At 36.5% G+C, this 22,186-nt stretch overlaps 1 protein-coding gene across 4 annotated transcripts; it reads right to left on the minus strand.

The window, feature by feature from the left end:
- Positions 1 to 245: 245 nt before the first annotated feature.
- On the minus strand, positions 246 to 22,145 carry LOC140764327 (phospholipase D delta-like). 4 transcript variants are annotated; one of them, XM_073102842.1, is made up of 11 exons: positions 21,033 to 22,145; positions 20,610 to 20,726; positions 19,295 to 19,492; positions 13,539 to 13,820; positions 13,381 to 13,449; positions 13,071 to 13,218; positions 12,176 to 12,324; positions 8,621 to 8,776; positions 4,167 to 4,364; positions 1,297 to 1,589; positions 246 to 460 (listed from the first exon to the last, which is right to left on the minus strand). In XM_073102842.1, the coding sequence occupies exons 1-11, from the start codon at positions 21,942 to 21,944 to the stop codon at positions 391 to 393; spliced, it is 2,592 nt and encodes an 863-aa protein (XP_072958943.1). In that variant the 5' UTR covers positions 21,945 to 22,145; the 3' UTR covers positions 246 to 390. The 4 variants fall into 4 exon arrangements, with proteins under 4 accessions (XP_072958943.1, XP_072958942.1, XP_072958944.1 ...); XM_073102841.1 differs by having other exon boundaries at positions 12,176 to 12,327; XM_073102843.1 differs by lacking the exon at positions 246 to 460 and having other exon boundaries at positions 1,083 to 1,589; positions 12,176 to 12,327.
- Positions 22,146 to 22,186: the final 41 nt, after the last annotated feature.

Here is a 22,186-nt window from a genome sequence, read left to right on the forward strand (position 1 = left end):
TATCGACCTCAACTCAAAAGACAGAACAATGAGGATGCTGAATTACCCTGCTGATCTTAGGAACAATAGATCGAAGCATCGAGAGCCGATCATTGAGCCGCTGCCGCCGCCTCCTCTCCGCCATTAGATTCCTTGACGTTAGACATCCGTCGACCTTCTTGATGCCAGTGTTCTTTCTCTCAGAAGAACTCATACTACCAAAGGTCGCAGAAGTAGAAGACTGGATTCTACTAGTAAAAGGGAAGAAGACTTCACTCAGGCAGTCAAAGTTTGGCTGAGAAGAGAGATGTAGTCCTTCATGGAAGCAACCCAACTCCATCTTTTCTCCGCTGCATGAGAAAAGGTCACTTGTTGCAGTTGGATTGTTGGTTTCCCATGAGATCTCACCCCTTAAAGCAAAGAGCTCCTGTAACAGGCCTTCCTCATCAACCTCCATCTACTACTGTCTCTTCCACACTTGCTGTTTCACAAAGAAGTTAATCAATGGAAAAAAGAGATTGAGAGAGTGAACTATATATACATACATAAAGAACCCTCTTAGGGAACAGTTAATTGTTCCTTCTAATGAATGCTGATAAGGAGTATTAATTTAAACTCTTCGTTTGGATGCACAATAACTTATAACAGTCTTCATTTACTCTAATATTTGGCACCAAAAAAAAAAGATATTCCTTTTAAATAGGTGGTGATATGCAATCATTTTAGTCCCCCTCTCACTCTCCTCCAGTTCTGTGAACTGTGTCCTTTCCTTTTCACCAAATCTCCAATCCCGATGCGTTTGGGGCCGCTTCGAGTTAGATAATACAAGCTCCTTTGGCTTTGCCCCACTTTGTTTATTACCTAAAATGCATTGTCACTATTATGAGCCTATTATTTACTATTATTACTAGATAAGCTTATCTACATACTTCTCCAGTGGATAACAAGGAGGATCCCTATCACCCAACTCATCGAATAATTGGTAGCTCTGCTAAGCGTATACATGCTAAGGAAAACAAGAGAAATAGTTAAAATAAAGAGAAACAAATAGGCTTTAGCTGATGTAATAAAGATACCAATTGTCATTGCAAAAGTTCCTGCCATTTGAATTATTCCGAAAAGTTCAGGAATAAAAATGAACATTATTTACGTACATTACCGTCTTTCTACACGAAATATAAGACACGTATAATTAGTTGTATACACCCAACAAATCTTAGTCGTAATTCATGGATAGCAGCATCATTATTCAAAACAGGTCTTGTGTTTGATGACATTAATAGAGATGATTCATGTAAATGGCATAAGATGTTCTACATCGTTAACTCATCAGGAAGTGGAGTAGGCTCTCCAAGAACATTGCCGCCGACATCAGGAAAGGTATGGAATCCGGGCAAAAGGCTGACATTACCAACAGCGTCCACGTTGATTGGGTATTTTAGAAGGTGGCCTTGCAAAGGGATCACCTCCGTCGTAGTGTATCTTGCCCAATTGTCCTCAGCTATCTGATTCACAAATTTTACGCACTCAAGAGAATCCGGTTCCTCGACTAACGGCGTGTCAACTGGCCCAAGATGCTCGGTCCATAGCGACCTCCTATACCCATAAACCTACAGGGATCTTGAGAGGTCATTTCAGAAAAAGAAAAATCTCTGATACTAGGTTAAGTAGCTAGTTTGACTAAAAAATTTAAACTGTCAGGTAATAAACGTGCTTTATCATTACTCTTCTCCGAAGTGCGAAAATAGGATACATGCATCAATAAAGCATGGCTAATATAGTAATAGTTATGCACTACAAATAATACAATGAATTGAAGCAACAAAATTATAAAAGGAGCTAGTTTCTTTCATTCACAGTAGACAAGAAAAAGTATTACAATAAATAAATTGTACGCCTGTCTTACAATACTATTACTAAAGTTGTGAGAGCGCAAAGCATCTTGCAGCCATTTATATTAAGTAGCTAAATATTGAAACAATAGAAAATCTAAACCCAAGTAGTAAAATCTGTGAATCAGACTATGTATCACAATCCTCTGGATTGTAGACAGGGTCCTGCACAACACTAGTAGAAGAGAAAAAATATAGTGTAACAAGAGCCAAAAAGCTGAATAATAAATATAAGATTTGTGATTAGACCGAGAATAAGCCAAACATCATATAAAGTAAAATGACTCATGGGATCTATGATGGGGGTAATGCAACTAATGTGAAATAAGGTAATGATCTCATCAGTTGTGTGGACATAAAGATGAGCAAGAGGGGCAGGGGTGAGGCTAGTAAAAATGTGAGATGGGGTAATGGTCTCATCGGCTCCTTTGACCTTTCCTCTTCATTCTCATTTGACACATAGACCCTCTTAAATAGACTCATAGGACTCATCATTACTCATTTTGATATGATCAACCTACCTACTTCATTACTCATTTTCTTTTCCATCAATTACAAATACCCAGACCACTTAACCCTCTTCTATCAATTACTTCATTACTCTCAAACACCTCCATACTCCATTACTCACTCTCTTCAAATAACCAAGTAAACAAGGGCAACAGTTTAAAAAAAGAGTGAAGCCATTGGTTCTTTTTCCTCTTGGTGGGTAGTGAAAGGTCATCTTCTCTTCCTCCATCGATCGGCTCCTTCGGTTGCTTCCTCCTCCCCCGTCTGCCCCCCCCCCCCCTTTCCTCCATCGATAAGTCATCATCACCTTTTCCTTCGTGGACCGCTCCTTCTCCATGGTCCTCCTCCTCCATCGACAAGTCGCGGCCGTCTCCTCCTCTTCTTTTGGCTTCATTCGCCTTCTACAAGCCAACGTCCCCGTCCCTGACATCGTTGCCTCCTCCTTCTCTAATTTCGGGTCTAGCTCTAGCTCAAATCAAGCTTAGGCTCGATCTGACTCGGCTTGAGCTCAACTTAAGTTGAGCTAAGTTGAGTCTAAACATCAAACTAGTGCTTGAAACTAATTTCGGGTCGAGCCTAAGCTAGAGCCGGCTTGCTCAGGCTCGGGTCGTTTATACCCCTAAAAGTCACCATATATGTAAATGAATAAATAAAATATACATAACAACTCTAATTAATATAACATAAAATTATTCCTAGAATCAACTTATACATAACAACTCTAATTAAGGTATAAGGCAGAAGGTGAACTTTGGAACTTCATGATTTTGCAACTTCTTATCAATTTAATATTAGCTTAAAAATAATTATTGAAAGGCGGTTTTCGGCAGAGTCGACGAAGGCTGTGGAAAGAGATAAGTATAGGGCAAAGGTAAGAAGATGTGGGATTTTAAGGGATAAAGTGGACAGGATCGAGTCGGCAATTTCTACATAGTCGAATGGGAAGGAAAAAAGAAAGGGAAGAGAATGGGTAATGTAGCACATAATGTGACATGGCATTCAAGATAAGATGGCATGGATGAAACTTATATTTTTTAAGAGTTAAATACATTTTACCTATACATACTTTGGACAAAATTCACCTTACTCCATGAAGTTTGTTTTGCATCACTATGTTTTTGTACTGGTTTGAACAAAAATTAATTTATCCCTCTGAACTTTTATTTTATATCACTAAATCATTTTGAACTTTCTCTTCAGATACGAATCTATTTAATAGAGGTGCGATCATTTAAGTCATTGTATAATCTCTGTTGATAGCGTTTGTATTTACCATACAAAACAAAGTTCAGTAAGTATAAGTAATTTCTGTCCAAAATACAAGAGGCAAAATGTATTAAACTTAAATAGTTCCAAAATATGATTATTGTGTTAACTATTTTTAAAACTAATATTATCTCCAACCAAGTCTTGAAATTGCTTTACTGACAATGAAAATTTTGTATGAATGAAATACCTACAAGCCGAAAAGTAAACTAACATGCAATCTTAGTTTCTCTAGATAAAACATCTTTTCTGATTGAGAACAAAATTTATAAGTCAAAATACTGAAATTACTATGTGATCTTCAAGGGGGGAGAAGAACTATGCAAATCTCATAAATGATGAGAAATCAGGCAGTATGCACAACATATTGAAGATATAAAAATCTACTCAAAATAAATCTGAAGTATAGTTATCCAGTGCATAAGTGATAACTTTCGCGTAAGTAGCAAGTAGGAACTGAGTGATAAGTTATAACTGCATGTAGAATGCAAATAACAAAATAAAGATCTACATACAAACCTGACCATGTGGATGAGCCTTTTTTGCTTCCCACGTGTGATGGGGTTGGTAGGCACCCATAGCTATTTCTGTATCTCTTGAACCATCTAGAGATCTCTGGTTAACATTCGCAGACCCCAAAATAACATATTCATCATCTACTATCATCCCTTTTCCATGTACGTATATCATGAAGCGCCGATACTTTTGGGACATTGCCTGAGAGATTTGAGAAATAGAACCCTTTAAACTTCCAATGTAAAATGATGACAAGCATAAAACTAAAGATGCTTCACATAGTCAAGATCCTCATAGCTAAAATATATTTGTTTTTGTAGCACAAGAAGCCATTTTCTTCAAAAAACCAATTAGGTGTATATTAGTTCCACTTCACAGACAGAATTAACTCCATGTGAGATTCAGGACTTCTTTCATGGTCTTTAAAATTATTTATGGCAGGGAGATATCACCATCTGTTTCTTTGACAAATTTCTTTAGCTCCTGCTGACTTGGATTGAGAATAACTCAAAGTGATCATTCTTCGTTATTGACAGACTTCAAGCTATGTTAGTTCTTATGAAATATATCAGCATTGTTCTGATTAAAAACTATTTGGCAGAGATAAACACCCTGGGCCAGCAAAAATAATTTGTGATCAACTTAAGAAGGCTTGTCTGTTTTTCATGTTTGAGCTTGCTACTCCAGAAAAGGAGCTCGTTTCATTAAACAAGCATGCACTTTTCTTTTGAAGTACTAGCTCTTTTGGTGTAAGCATGAAACTGCAAAGCACAAGCCTGCTACTCGATCCATCCAGACAAGCATATAAGGTCACCTCGAGGATTGACATGACATCTATGAGCATTGCATATAACACTCCTGCTATAAGTTATGGTTAGTCAGTGTATACATAACAATAGTCTGCCACATCTTGAGGCAACAAAGCAGTCTAAAGGTATCTCAGGAGTCAATACTACCTAGAATAAGGAACTTTAGATAATGCATGGGTCGCATCTAAATAATCAGGAAACCACAGAATACTTTGGTGACTAAACACCAAACTAGTTAGTGTACTGTCTGAATAAATCACAAGGGAAACTTGGATGAGACGGAGACGAATGATGCGATTCGGACCAGATCAGATCACCTCGAAAGACATTGAGCTCGATGGATCAAGTCTAGTATCTTATTTATTAAGCCTATGTGGTTTAATCAAAATCTTAGTAGATTAGGATGTTACTTAAGCTAAACTCAAATCTACGCAAATCTGGTACAATATTCATAAGATATTCTACAGACTTCCGAATAATATCAAACCAGTTGAAGATCGACAAATTCCTCATCTATAACTTTTATATTCAGAGTTTGCACAGATTTGGTATCTATCTCAGGCGAAATGAATGGTTAATTTAAGAAGATAAGGAAGATTAGTTTAGTTAAATTTGTTTAAGACTTTTTGATTTAATCTCTATAAATATGGCCTTATAATTTGTATCTTAAGCATGCTTGAAATGAAAGATTAATTGACTTTTGCCCTTGTATGTCTCTCAACTTGGTCGTGGATCTCCATATCTCCCTTTTCTCTCTTCACCAACTAGCGCCACCTTTTCTGTTGGCAAGGTTTCGTCTAGCTTCTAATCTCCCTCTTTCGCCGATTCCCCTAGTCCCGTAGGGCAAACCTACTTCTCCCTCTTCGTCTCTCTATCTTAACCATCTGTATCTCTCGTACGGTTTTTATCTTTACTCATTACTGTAGTTGTATGCCAATAATAGCCTTCACCCATCTATCGCATCCGCATCCGCAAGCCACCACCTCCATCAACTAGTCAGTCTCCAATCCATCATCACCTCCACCCACGAATCCCAAATCCCATACAGACCTGAATCTCATAGGTCTGACCATTCGACCTTTGTCTACCTTTTCGAAGATATCTTCTAATCTACACATTCGATTTACGTGAAACTAGATTCGTTGGAAATTCTCTCCCAGGGCTACCTCGTATCAAAATTTCACGTTGATCTAATGTCTAGATCCTCTAAAATATCTCTCAAAACTTTCGTGCAAATTCTGTCCAAAATTGCTACAAATCGAATCAAGCCAGTTTGTAACAACAAATTTAGGAATTACCTCTAATATCTAAATTGTACAAAATATTTATCCTATGGTGACATACACCAAAACATCCACATCATATATCTGTGTGCTTGATATATATACACCAACAGAGAGGGCAGCTAATGGCAAGCAAGCATGCAAATGCCCTAAAATGATCAGTGAAAACAACAAATAAACAAATTAAGTACAGGCAAGCTAATTAAATAGAAATTTCTCGAATAAACACTAAGGTTGTTGCTAAGGTGTTCACAAGCAAGACGCCTCTCTTTTAACAAAATTAATTAGATCGTCAAAAGCATCAAAACTTTCTTTGACTAGGGTCCTTTACTCAAAGCATGTAGTTTGCTAGTACTCAGATCAACTACTAACTAGGAGGCAATGCAACGTGCCGGTTCAGAGAAGTTGGCTAATTAAAGAAAATTCTAGCAAAGAACTAATCTAGAAAATATTCAGGATTGTGATATATTTTACTATTTAGGAAAATAAATTACCAGTAATATTAGACTAATAAGATAGCAAATTTGATCACCTAGGATGAAGTTACCATTCATAATCCATAATTAAAACCTATGTTTGCTGGTAATCCAAAAAGTCCAAATAATTCTCCTTTGCATAGTCAGACTTTCAATATGAAAAGCTGTAGAAGAATCGATTTTGATGTTGTGGTCCGAGATGTGATGCCTATCTGAAATCTGATATCAAAATCAGATCTGACATTTGTTCAGAAGTTCATATCTGAAACTCAATGAAGTCCAGATTTAAAATCTCAAAAGTCAGGCTCTGAATGAGAAGTACAAAAAAACCTAGAAACGATTCACTAAAGAGAAAGGAAAGATAGCATCAAGCAATGATGGACATGCCGACAGTACGTATTAGCATGCCTTTGACATATTTTTGATAAATCTTTTCGTATATTTAAAAATATTTTTAGATCTTCAACACGTCAATCTTTTATTTTTAGTTTGAATATATGTATTAAAGTCTACATTAAAGTCTTTTATTTTTTAGATTATTTTTGTAAATGTCCTAAGTTGTTAAAGATATAGCAATACTCAAATAGAAATATTATACAACACATAATATAATTGAATATATTTATTAAAACTGGTATGAATAATTGAACACTCCCTAATATGATTGAAAATTTGAAATAGGAAAAAGTTTGAAATAGGAAAAAGTTTTTTAAGAAATAGACTCCACATGATAAGAAAAACAGTCCCATAAAATATTTTAGATTTACCATTCTAATAAACCCGTTTTGGATCAAACAAATCCATTTTGAGCCTCACACGACCTGTGTTAATCAGCACGAGTCAACATAGCTTGGCACAAGGTGTAAAACTAGCACACCCAATTTGTTGTGCCACTGTTGACACAACAAATGTCAATTGGGCAGTCGGCAAAGGAAATACCGACTAGCACGACTATCATTGGTACCAAGATTTGCATATTGAATCCTCAAGATCTCTTGGGATTTCCAATTTTGCATCAAATAGGTCATCTTCACGGAACCCTAGAAAAATCTCTAAGCCATCTTTTTTCATCCAAAAACTATCTGAATACAATGTCCTAACATAACCAATATAAAAGTTAAGGGAACCATGGTCCAACAAGACCAAAATAAGTCAAACAAACCCAACAAGAAAAGAATAATAGGCTAGAAGCCTAGAACATAGACCGAAAATACTATGAAAACACCAGAAAATAGGAAAGGCACAAATTGACTAACTTAAGTCAAACTATGACCTAGCAACACACTAGTCACCAATGCGTCTCCCTCTAAGGAGATAGACCTGTGAACCTGGTAAACAGTTGAATCTGTTGTCACCATCAATAACCTTGCTCATTATAGATAAATTTTATATAGGGGATCAATATCAAACATCCACATTGTTCATTGTAATCTGAAATACGAAAAGTAAAAGTTACTTCAGTAGAATATTTGAAATCTGCTAGACATTTTACCTAATGATCAATCAAGGGAGAAACAAAAAGTAGTTATATTATAGAACAAAAGGTGGTTTCTACATATACTTTTTAAAGTTGCTTACAAAAGAATGATATGCCACTTTCTAGATATGTAGAAGAGGATGCATGTCTGGATCGTCTATTTGACATATCTATTTGGAAAAAAAAAAGATGGTCGTTTTTGTGATTAAGCAGATATGCATTACATGCAAAATATGGATTTGGTTTGCGCTAACTGCCAATGGTAATATTGCAATGTGTTCTATGGATTTACAATTCAATAGAAACTGCAAAGGTTCAATGTCAATGAGCATCTAAACCACAGAATGATGGAATCATAGAAGTACTGATTTAGAATGGTTGCAGACTTGCAGTAATTGCTATGTGTACATACCGCTGCATCATTTTGTGAAGGTGGTGATCTATCCATGGATAATTCTCGATTGCCAAGGCAATAGAAGTTAAGATAATCTTGTGGGTGTGCATTCTCAAATTTCAATGACCTGAGCTCCTGGCCAATGATTTGATACATCATCTTCATTGTCTCTCCCTGGAATGTAAATATGTTAAAGACCTAAGATGATTACCAAAACTCACATTTTAATTGACAACTATAAAGAAGAGAGAACAATTGAAAACGACATAAAATGATTAATGAATATGATCCCATGAAAAACAATGAGTATAGGTTTCTTTCTCATGTTTCTTAAAGCTTGCAGAAGTTGCTCCTCTACCCAATGAAAGCATCTGATGTCTGAACTAATTACTTTGATAGGACATTAACAGAAAAAAAAAAAACAAGTCATTACAAGATAATGAGATATGAATGGTTAAGTCACAATTTCAACTATTACCCGACAGTGACAGTCAAATGTTCCCAATGAGACGTGAAGTATAAAAGTTTCCCAACTTCAAATTTCCAAATTATACTTGTAAATATATCAAGGACATTATCCAACATCTAAATATTTCAAGTTCATCATAGGGGTACTTAAGTAAACTAGTTAAGAATGTTCTAATATATAGATAAACCAATAGGAGGGAGAAAGAGATTAAACAAGATATGCCACAAGCTGAGGTTAGTGTTGTCAGGCTCCCAAGGCCATTGCTCAGATATGTATTGCAAAGCAATTTCAACATTCTATTTCTTCAAAGAAGTCTCATGGGAAAAGCGCAATAGATAGACTACTCGAGGCCTACATCTCAGATAAAAAAAGGATACAATCTAGCTTCAGTGAAAACCAGAATTTATCACAATTAATGCTTTAACTAAAGGCTATAAAAATATAGTATGCCTCCTTGTGTGTAGTGTCTCCACAAGCAATTTGAAAATTTATGGCAACTGATGCAGGACAACGACTCAATTGCAGAGTTGAGAAAAAGTAGGAAAAAATAATCAAACCCGTAAAATCCACCAATCGAGGTGTCGAATTCCACCGACGTTGGACTCCACCAACAAACACTCAATATGCAAAAACTCTCAAAATATTCATTAACTCATAAAAAATAATTACAAGCCTTTATATAGGCAAAATAAAGTAAAAGACAAAAGACGAAAATAGCCCTAGAAGGTAGCTAGTCATAACTTTCGTTAAGCCAAAGTGTCACGGGTGCAGCCCTTTTGTGCCTACAAGAATAAACGTGATGAAAAGTGATGTCCCCACTAGCAACTTTAGGTCATAATTCATAATTTCATACGACATGTTATTTTCCTTAGATAGTAGATAAATCTAAGAAGGTTATAGTAAGCTAGAAACCTGCTTAGCATGTATCTTGTGTCACGACCCGAAATAAGAATCATGACCGGCCATGCATCTCAATATGTTTGAGATACACAAAGCCTTATTAATACTTTCTACGTGTATGATGGCAAAATAAATAAATAAAATGAAAATCTGCTTTATTAAATTTAAAACTAATTGCAATAAATATATAAAAATGTTAATGTTTTTGAGTCTCTAAACTAAATAAATAAAACTTCTAATCTAAAGCATAAAATCTAAAAGAGCGGAAAAGTAAATAGGTGAATCCTAAGTGGATGTGGAGTCCGAGTACATCTCGCTCAATCGCCCCGCTGACTATTACCTGAGGTAGATAAATAAATACAAAAAAAAAATCCATGAGCCAACAACTATAGCTCAGTGAGTGGAATCCACTCGAAAACTAAATAAATTCTAAATTATATTAATGCTAAAAAGGATTAAACTAAAAGCAACAATATCCATAACAATTTGTAATAAGCATGCTCTTTAAATAGCGACAATAATAACAATAGAAAGTCACAACTTGTAACCTTGCACAGTTTCAACGTATTTACATCTTTTTAATATTTATACTGTCATATGTCTCAATGGGTCTAAACCTTGTAGATCTACATCAACTATAAGTCACCTCGAGATGACGCTCAGGACTTTTTTTCATAACTGATCCGGTTAGGGTTATCAAATAGTATCACTATGTGATCAACATACTCTGTCTTTTCCACTAACCGTTAAGAGAAGTTAGAGTCACCTAGGAAATTTCTCATTCATCCTAGGACTGTTCCCTAACCCCGCCAGAGTCACCTAAGAAAGTTACCGCAGTGATCTGATATAGACTTTCCCCTGGACTTCCAGATAGACTTGAGTCACCACGGAAAATCGCAAGCGATTTATACCGGGACTGTTTTCTAAGTCGTACCAATACTAGTCTCGTTTTTCTTTTCACAAATTTTAATATTTGCACGAAGTATAATGATGCACTGAGTATAATGATTAAATGCACACAGAAAATGTAACAATTAAATTTTTGCACGTACGGATGAAATAATAAATTTGCACACAGAAAATTTACATGGTCTCATCTAAGTCTAGGCAAGACAACTCAATCTCAAATCCCTAGCTCACGTGCTAAAAATCACTACCAAGGAGTCATGTGGTGGTCTCCGATGGCTCTGGCGGCGCTCCGGCAGGCCGATTCCACAACGTGACTCCGTCAGTGAGGAAGAAGAAAGCGAAAAAGGGGAGGAAGAAGAGAGAGAAGGGGCTGAGGTGGTTAAAAAGAGAGAATAGATTTGGGGTTTAATTTATAGATTAAAAGAAGATCAAATCTAATCCGATTTAGATTAGAGGAAATCTTCTCTGCGCCTCGTCGCGTGCCGGAGAAGGAGAGGGGAGGGGCTACACGTGCACCCTTCTCTCTCAACCCCTAATTATTATTATTATTATTATTATTTTCTGGTTCTTACATCTTGTGTATGCTAAATGAAGGCAATTAAATTTCCAGTAGAAAGAATGATATTTTGGTTATATAGCATAAGATCCCAAAAACTGAGCCTTTACTGCAGTTGCAAACCAAACTCAATAAATCTGCAGTTTATTTGAGAAGTGATTTGAAGAGATAAAGGAACTGTAGGGCATTAGCGCATATTGGGGAGCTTTTCTCCATCAATCAGTTATTTTGGGAATATTCTAAAAGACTGAAATGGGAAAAGACCACATAATTCAGCAGCTTAATCCATCCGTACAAAGACAACTCAGATTATAATTAGAGATAAATGCTAGTTGCACATATACTAAACTCTTTGAAAAATGACATTGAACTTATGACAGGAAAGAAAATGTAAGAAAGGATTGATAGAAATGAGATATCTTCTCATAAAAGTCATAGTTATGAGGTCACCCCTTAGTAGACCACCACACCAAATGCATTTATATCAAGGAGATTTTAGTCCCATAACTATTTAAGTAAATTTTGGTTTCCCCAAGTTCCTTAATTACACAATTTCCCCTCATAAGCGTACTTGTCATTTTAATAGGCTTAAAGAATTCATAATGCATTCATAAGTCATCATACTAAATCTACATAAAGCAACATAACTCATTTCAGTTTGCATAAAAGTCACCATGATTAACAGTGAGTTGCGAAAGACAGATTATGTCGAAGAAGTTAAACTCCAGAACTGCTTTACCTGCCAAAAAAGGATCTCCTGTACAGAGGAAGAGGTCGGGCTTCCCTCAGGCCACATTGGTATGACTATATACACAGAGAATCGCACCCCTTCTCTAATCTTGCCAACAATTTTTAAGGCAAGTTCCATTGGGATGAGGTTGTCAGCCCCTGCTAAAAGGAAAAAAATATCAAATTTCAGCAGGCTCATAAAGGAAAAAAGATAATATACAGATCACTTGGGACAATAAATTAGGATCCCAAAAGACTCCCACTTGGGACAACCCAATGAGATATTACGAACACTAGCTACTGAAAAGACTGATATCATTGGAGGTACCTGTGCCATAAGGATATCTAGGATAATATCAGGCTATCATGAAGAACAGAAAATTATAATGCAACAGTGCAAGAAAAGGTTGTCCTGCTGAAATCTAAAGTATAAGCTAATCCCTGCTATTCATGGTTTTCAAATTTAGTAATGAGAAACCTATTTTGCACATGCATATTATAAACAAAGTGTCAGACTCATGGTTATTCCTCTTATAGAATCAATTGGAAATTTATAGCTGGATCTCCAAAGTTCTAACTGTTACTGCAACCTAGAAGTTCCTCTCATTTTTCTGTGGCCTCCTCAAAAATATAATACATCACCAACACATGAATTTCAATGAATTGAATCCTGATTATTCAGACAAAATAGACTTCAAACAGTAAGTCAAGCAAATACTAAGCGTCAACTTCCTGATCATTTATGTAAATAGACCAATTTAGAGAAAACATTAAGCACATTTTAAAGCATAAAAAAAGCAAATTTCTTTCACATAGTGCTTTATCGGGATGTTACAGCAATGAAGGAAAATATTTCCATAAATACATTTAACAATAGATAAAAGTTCCAGAGGTGTGGTTTATACCTGCATTTTTATAAGACGGCCAACCATAAGAAGAACCAATGAAATACTGATTTTCAATGTATATGAAGTGTTGTGCAGATCTGATAGCATTAATATATGCTGTCTGTATGCTCTTATCAATTACCACATTTTTTCCACAAAAAAGATTCTGCAACAATTCATTAATAAAATGAGAAGCAGCCTAACAAAAAAGTCTAATTCTACTTAGACTAAATTATTAAGTAACAGTAAATATATGGAGTATCAAAAATATCACCTTAACATCAAAACCAACAAAATATTTGCATTGGATCTAGAATTATAAAATTACCTTAGCCGCAGCTTCATGAACAGTCTTAGGAAATCCTTTGACTGATCCAGAGTCAATAGATCGGAAAACCTGATGACATGATTATTGCCTTCGTGCTTACAAGGAACAATATTATTAGAAATCAAATTATGAAATTTGACAAGTTTTCTTTTACCCACCTGTACATGCCAATCTTCAGAATCATCCTCTCCTGAAAACCATACATTTGGATCACCATGTCCATCAGCTGATGAAGGAATGAGCATCTGCGGAGTACGATACAATTTTATCAAGGCATCGTCACGCCACGGAGTGATTTTGTGAACCCCTCGTCTCCGTGACCAAGGGTTTGTAGCTTTCTGCCAGCATTGCTCAAAATTCAATAGGATGTCATAGGCAGCAGGACCTTCGATTTTGCAGTGTAAATCGTGCCATGGTTCTCGTGGACCTTTAGCTTGTACCTATACGTTATTTAAAGAAAATGCAAGCACATTATGAATTTCCATGGGTAGGCCTTTCAGACCTTATCGATTACATAATTGTTTAGATTTTAAGTTTATAACCTTGAACCACACAAACACATACATGTATATATCTATGTCTGTGCATGTGTGTGCACATGCACGCACTAGTATGCCCATATATGCTTATTATTTATGCAGGCTCGCCTCATGTACATTTGTTCTGCAGTTTGAGTCAGGAAAACAGCTCTCTGATACCAAATCCACATAAATGGGAGCCCCTCCTTCTGCCATTCATTAACGCACTGTTTGCATATTTGAAGTCTATCTTATTTATGTATGCACTATGCAAGCTAAACCTAAACATATACGTTCTGGAACTCAAATCAGGAGGCCTGTTAATATATCTAGAATATTTAAAGAATATTGTGCTATAATTAGCCAGCAGGGTTCGTGGGTATTTCATATAAGATGTTCTAAAAGCTGCAGATATTAAATTAATTCATGCTGAATTTGTAACCTAAGATTATTGCCTCAAAGTTTTACCTGCTCAATTTGATTATGTAATTACATTCCTTTCTTTCACCAAATCTAGTACCTAATCAAACATATTCCACAATTCAGCAAGCATATTAGCTCTTTTAAATGTCAAAAGAAAGTCAGTGTTAAAAATCCAACCTACTTGTGAATCTCTGATTATGATCGTGAAAGACACAAGCTTAATGGTTGATTATACTTGAATTGCAGTTAGGTTTCGGTTGTCTTATCTTCACAATATTATCAGCAATTCAGCCTAATCATCTAAATATTCTATTCAGGATGTTTATAAAAGATCCTCAGACCTGATGCCTGTTTCCTTAGCTCTTCCCTATTTTAACTATCTCTAAAAATTCTACTTCCAAGCATCTGTAACTTCCCTACGATAGCTTCTTCATTTGATACTATGTGAAATTGCTCAATTGTTAAGGAGGCATCAAATTGTCTTTCACAATCAGAAGTACTGGCAGTCCAATTTTTCTTTAATTTTTATTTTCAACTCGCACTAAGAACTTTGATTTGGCAAGTGAAGAGAGCACGAATGATGCCTAAACTTTGATTTTATGCCTAAGCAAAAAAGCAATTAGTACAAAAATATCAACTACATCATTGGCTCTTCCAGATCTTAATTACCTAAGCAATGCTGCAGTAAGTACTTGAGCTTTCTTATTGATAATCATACAAGGTTCACAAATAGGACTTAACTATCAAGCGCAAGAGTTTCAAATGAGTTTTAGGGCCAGATATCTTAGCCCTAACATTCCAGTTATCAGGAAGAAAATATATTAGATCGAAGTTCTCAAAAAATGTTCTTAAGCTATATATGTTATTTAACATGTTATAATGATAATGTAAGTCAACCAAGCCTACTGTCTCCTCTTTGAAGCTTCTTACACTACAAAAGTAGTATGATAGGCTACTCTAATTCCTCAACAGATTGGATCTAAAAGAGGTTGAGAGAACTCAGAAGATGATTTTGATTTCTTACACATCTCCAACTCAGAAATTTCTAAAACCTAATGTAAGAACTGAAAAAATAAATGAGAGAGAAGAGGGCACACGTGCACTGCACATGCAACTTTCCTTCCCTCTCCTTCTCCATCATGCAACGAGAGGGGTGGCTGCAGGATTTCCGGCCACTCCAAATCAAATTCGAATATAATTTAAAACCCAAGCCAACCTTTCTCCTATCGGGTTCAGGTCTGGGTTTCGAACTCGAAGACCCAACCCGACCTTTAGTATTGGGTCTTGGGCTGCAGGTTAGCCCGCAGCCCAATCCTTTTTAAATATTAGGTTAGGCCTCGCCCCAGCTCGATTATAAAATAAAAAAGGGACTACGGGCAAGCTGCAGCCCAACCCACCTAATTGGGCTTAATTTGGCCCATTTGGACAATCTTTTTAGCTTTAAATTTTGGAAATCGTGATATTATTTAAGTTAAATTTTTTATTATTATTCATTATCAAAGGTGGTGATTTTTAGCACGTGGATTAGAGATTAGATATTTTAGTTATTTTACCTAGATTTAGGTGAGTGGGTTCACTCACATATTTATTCATATTATATTTTGTACTTCTTATCAGACCACGTGTTTCTCTGTATGCAAATTAATTAATTATATTTCTTGTATGTAATTTAATTATTATAATTATGTGCATAAAATATATAATTCAGTGCATTGCTATACTTCGTGCAAATTACAAATTTTAGTGAAAAAATATAATTGGTATTTGGTATAACTTAGAAAATAGTCCTAATATGAATCGTTTGCGACTTTCTCTGGTAACTCAAATCTAACTGAAAATCTAGGAAAAAGTTATATTTCATATCACTGTGATGACTTTCTTAAGTGACTCTGGCAGGATTAGAGAACAGTCCTAAGATAGAATAAAAGACTTCCTAAGGTAACTCTAATATCTCTAAATGATTAGTGGAAGTGACAGGATGCATTTATCACATAGTAACACCTCCTAATGACCCTAACTGGATCAACTATAAGGAAAAAAACTCGAGCACCATCCTGAGATAACTTCTAGTTAATGTAGATCAATAGGATTTAAACCCAATTAAGACAAATGATATTATTATTATTGAGAAAATTTTCAGTATGTTAAAACTGAGCATGTTATAAGATATGACTTTCTATTATTATTATTGTCGTTATTATTGTTACTTTAAGAACATGCTTAGTAGAAGTATCATTTTATATCGTTGAATTTAAATTTTTATTTAACGTTATAAATTTTAGATTTATTTGGCTTTTGAGTAGATTCCACTCGCTGAGCTATAATTGTTGGTTCATGAATTTTTCCTCTTCTAATATTTCATATAATGGTCAACGTGGCGACTGAATAAGATGCACCGAGACCCTACCTCTACTTAGGACCTATCCATTTACCTTTCCGTTCTTTTGGTCGTTATGTTTTAGACTATTTGTTAATCCAATTTGTTTAGAGATACATTAGTGATGACATTAATTATTTTCATATTGAGTTAAATTATATAAATCAAATTCTCATTTTCATTAATTATTGTCATTGTGTACTTAGAAAGTATTAGTAAGACTTTGTGTATCTCAATCGTATTAAGGTACATGGCCGATCATGATTTCAATTTCGGATTGTGACATTTATCAAATAGTGACACATCTCAGTAATCCTAACTGGATCAGCTATAAGGAAAAGACATGAGCGTCCTATCGAGGTGACTTTTAGTTGATGATTATTCACAAGATATAAACTCAATTGAGACAAATGGTATTATTATTATTGAGAAAAAATTCCATATGTTGGAACTGAGCATGCTATGAGATATGAGACTCTGTTATTATTATTGCCACTATTATTATTATTATTTTATATCGATGGATTTATATTTTATTTAAAATTATAAGTTATATATTTATTTGGCTTTTGAGTGATTTCCACTTTTTGAACTATAGTTATTAGCTTATTATGATTTCCCTTTCTAATATGTCGGATAATTGTCAGCGTAGCAATTGAACGAGATGCACTAGGATATCACCTCCACTTAGGATCTATCATTTTTACCTTTCAGTTCTTTTGGTCTTTATGTTTTAGACTATCTATTAATTTAATTTGTTTAGAGACATATTAGTGATGACATTAACTATTTTTATTATAATTGGATTAAATTATTGAAGTCAGGTATTATTATAAAAATATTAGTAAGACTTCGTGTATCTCAAGCATATTGAGGTACATGGTCAGCCGGGAAGCACGGACACCTCTCTCAGGAGGAGGTGTCCGTGTTAGACACATGTCGAACACGGACACGCATTGGACATGCGTCGGACACGTGTTCGACACGAGCCGAGAGTATTCGAAATTAAAAAAAGGGGACACTGTTGGGACACTGTTGGGACACAGGTAGGACATAAATTTTGGCTAATGTTAACGGGTCGGGTTGGGTCAATTTTTGTTAATTTGGATCCAAAACCCAAACCCAAAACTAAAAACTCTCCAAATCCTCTCACCCCACCCCCTCGAAACGAAAATCTAAATCTCTCAGGCCTCAGCCCCAAATCCCTCTCAGCCGAAGACAATAGTGCGTGCAAGCGGCAATGCGACGGCGGACGGTTGCGCGACAGTGAGCAGTTGTGCGACAGCGAGTGACGGACGGCTATGACGAATGGCGAGGTTATCTCTCTCTCTCTCTCTCCACATCTTTGCTCTACTCTCTCTCCTTCCCTGCAAGCAACTCCTTGCTCTCACTGTTCTTTTAAATAGTAAACATAGAAGTTCAAACGAGGGTCTCTGCTGCTCCTCTGCTCTCTTTCTCTCCCCCTGCAAGTAGCTTCTCTACTCTCTCTCTCTCCCTCCCTGCAGGTAGCTCCTCTCTCTTTCTCTCTCACTACCTCTGCTCTCCTTTAAAGCATTTCATAGTTTCATTTTTCCGTTCTTTTTTTTACACCGAGAAAGCATTAGGTCTTAAATTTAAATATCTGTTGTTTATTTTAATTCTAATTAGTGTGAAAAACTAATTATATTAAATTTAAATATTTGTTGTTAAATTATATTAAAGCCTCTCTGCTCTGTTAAATTGTTAAATTTCTAATATATATTTCTTTTTAAATTAGTTCTTACAACTTGATATAAACTTTTTAGTTCTTATAGCTTGATGTATGTGTATTTAACACTATTAGATTACAAACTTTTACTTTAGATGTATCAATAATATATATAAATATATATATATATATTTATTTATTTGTTTATTTATTTTGTCGTGTCCATGTCTTATATTTTTAAAATTTGTTGTGCCGCCGTGTCCGTATCGTGTCGTGTCCGTATCCGTGCTTCATTGATGGTCAGTTATGATTCTAATTTCGAATCGCGACACCTAATATCACAAATTACCATCTTATTTTTCAAACAAAAAAGAAAGTTTCTTGCATATAAACTGCACTTTTCCAAGGGAAACAAAGATTAGAGCCTAGTAGATATCCATCTTCAAGATGCTATATGCTAATATTCACTTGTATAATAAGTTTGTAAATAATGAAAACTTCTCAGGTTCTCTTCTTGAGAGGAAAAATGACAAACCTATAGCCCATAACAAATGCACCTATTTTATGTTGTTTTTGGGTCACCTTAGGTAATCAGTTTGAAAATCCAACGTTCTCTGATATTATGATGATGTCGAACTATAGCAAGAAGTTGGACATCTTAACTATAAATGTACACGTAAAACTAGCTGTCATGAAAGCATGGTGTGGATTCATAATAAAGCTATCTCAGTTATCAATATAAGAGAAGATTAAACAAAAGCATGGAAGATGGAGTAACAAAACTGCTGTAGAAATTTAGACTTATGAAGAACTTTAGATCCAAACTTACCACTTAGTACTATACTACTATGGCCTACTTGGACAAGATAAGAAAAATAAATTGAAGCAAAAATAAGAAAATAGACTTACACCAAATGTGGGATTGTGTATATCATCAAGAAATACAGAGTCGAGATCATTAAAAAGTCTGTGATCTGGTGTATCATATCGTCCTTTACAAAGATCAAGACCTCCAATGAAAGCAGTAATCTTTCTCATTGTACTATGATAAGCCTTTGTATCAACTAGTAAACATTTCTGATGATGTGTATAGAGAGTCCCAACAACCTAGAACAACAACTTTTGAAAAATGATGTTAAATTATAATCTCCTGTTTAAAACTCAACAAAACTCCTGAAAACCCAAAATTTATGGAAAACATAGAAGACTACAATGCATATGCTTTCTTTTATTTATCATAAGAAAATAACATTTTGATGCCAAAATCGTGTTATTTCCTTGACAAGTTCAGAATCCTTGGTTCCATGTAAGTACTAGTCGATAACCTTGATTTTTTGGCATTGGTCATTGGTTCATTGCAGTTAAGTGATTTTGAAACCAATATAAAAAAGAAAATTGAAAATGAGTAAGAGTAGTTGCCATGTGCTCTCTAAACTTTAGAGATATGTAAGTTTAAACGGAGAGCATAAATGGGATACCAATGATCTTATTAACATAAGGCACATTGTTATATATACTTAAATGTACTAAACATAGTTAATATTAGAATCCAGAGATCATGTTATAAGTATCTGACAAAAATAAAAAGCTTCTCTTGTCAGAATTATGATGCCATATTAAGAAATTAACAAAAACTGCCCGACATACTGAAGCGGCTAACTAGGAAGAGAGATATTGGCTCGGGAGTGTTGATAGATGAGTTAGAACTTCAGGCTCAAAAGATGGGTGATTTATCAAAAGAACGTACCAAGATAAATGTTCCCTAGAGGTGAACAGATTCTTGCCTATGCTTGCTTTTTGACTCTTGCAGATGGCATGTTTCTCCATTTATCATAACTTGGATTACACTAACACTCCCTAAACTATAGCCAAATATCACTTAAGCCCCATAAACTACATTTTTTCATAATGTGTTCTCTCCACAAATTTCACAATGTTACAGCCCCAAATTAATCAAAGCATAGCCTAAAGACATAATTCCTGACCTTGAAAAAAAAAGTTCTATTTTTGAACTTGCCAGTCAAGGTAAGCTTTAGTTGGTATATTGATGATAACTCATCAGGAAAAAATCGAGTCAAATGAATGGACATCTTCATAGGTAGGACTACTAGAAGAATGAACAATCCAGCATCATCGTCAGACTAGGCGTTCTGCTGATTACATGACTTATTACAGGAACAGAAAACATAACTAGCAGCAATCAAAGTGCTTCTGTATAACTTGCCTGTTGCTTAACCATACTAAGCTTATTGCTTGCATAACGAGGTGACAGCACACAATAGACAGATGAATGCTTGAAAAAATTTCTGGTCTCCTCATCATCAGTTTGCATCACACCTTGCTGCACTCAAATCAGAAATATCAAACTTTACACACAGTACCGAAATTTAAGTAAAATACCCAAATACATAATGTATTCTATAATCTAAAGATGAATTACTTTCCGCATTCCAATAATCTGTAAAAGTTTGGCATGGATTTCATGAGATGACAAGGCAAAAATAGTCATTTAGGCGTCATTTGACATTATCAAAGATTCAATGTAGCTTCTACGTTTAAGAGTTTAACATATATAGCATGAAACCATGAAATTAGAGAATCTACTGAGAGACATAAGACCGGAAGACAATTTAACATATCATCTCACCGTCTTGAAGAAACTTTTATCATGGGAAGTCTTATCATCCCATACAAGCAAGCACACCCGAACACCCTCTTGTGACTTGTACTTGAGCAGCTCGCCCAACGTGAGATCCTCGGGATGCTTCCTCCTGGTCGGCTCCCTTATCAGCCGAACCTTGTGGTTGATCGACCACCCAACGACATAAATCAATTTCTGCGCCTCGAGAATCGCTTGGCACATATCCTCCCAACACTTGCCCTGCCGGAAGACCCGCCCCCCTTCCAATTTGATCTCGGGGATCTCCCCGTCCCTGACATGCGCGTCCTGGTACAGCGTCACCCTCCCGCCCTTCCTCAACGGGAAGTAGGCGTCCCGAACCCCTAATTCCTCCGGATCCCCGGGGATCCCACGCATGTAGAGCGGGTTCTCGGCCACAGGCACGAATCGGGCTCTAACGTATAGGGCGGGGTCGAGCGGAAGGGGACGGCCCGATGAGGAGACGATGGGGAGCCACTCGTAGATGCAGTGGCCGGAGACTAATCGGGAGGCGGATATCCTGGCTGTGCCGATGAGTTCGGCGCCGAGGAAGTCGTTGTCCTTGACGAGGAACTCGAGGGCGTCGGCAAGGTGGGCGAGGGGGATCTTGAAGCGCTCTCCCCAGACGGGTGATTGGGTGTTGGAGATGACGCGGGTACGGGCGACGGTGGCGCCGGCGACGCGGACAGCGACGTAGGGGTCGCTGGTGATGGGGATAGAGTGGGGGCGGGGGTGGGGGTGGCCCTGAGGGGAGCGGCTGGGGATGGAGAAGCAGCAGGCGGCGAGGCAGCCGCGGATGTATTTGGAGATGAGGTCCATGTTGGGGAGGTGGCAGGCTTCGATGATCTCGAGGTCGAGGTCGCCGTGGAGGCGGACGGTGGAGAGCGAGGTAGACTCCATGGGTGGCGGAGGTGGGAAGGGAGAGGGAAGGCCATGGGAGGAGGAAGAAGAAGAAGAAGAAGGGATAAGATTCTTTGCTTGGAGGAGTAGGGCTTTTGTTCAAGAATTACCTGAAAGAGAACTCCGCTAATTTCGATCTTGGGTGGGGAGAGGAAGAGGAGGACAGAGAACTTTCTGCGACGGGGAGTTGGGATATTGGGAATTGGCGGGAGATTTGAAGTTTCTTGACCATCCGATCCTAG

The sequence above is a fragment of the Typha angustifolia genome, chromosome 8 (genome assembly GCF_048772165.1).
Source record: "Typha angustifolia cultivar Huaian chromosome 8, ASM4877216v1, whole genome shotgun sequence".
Lineage (NCBI taxonomy): Eukaryota > Viridiplantae > Streptophyta > Magnoliopsida > Poales > Typhaceae > Typha > Typha angustifolia.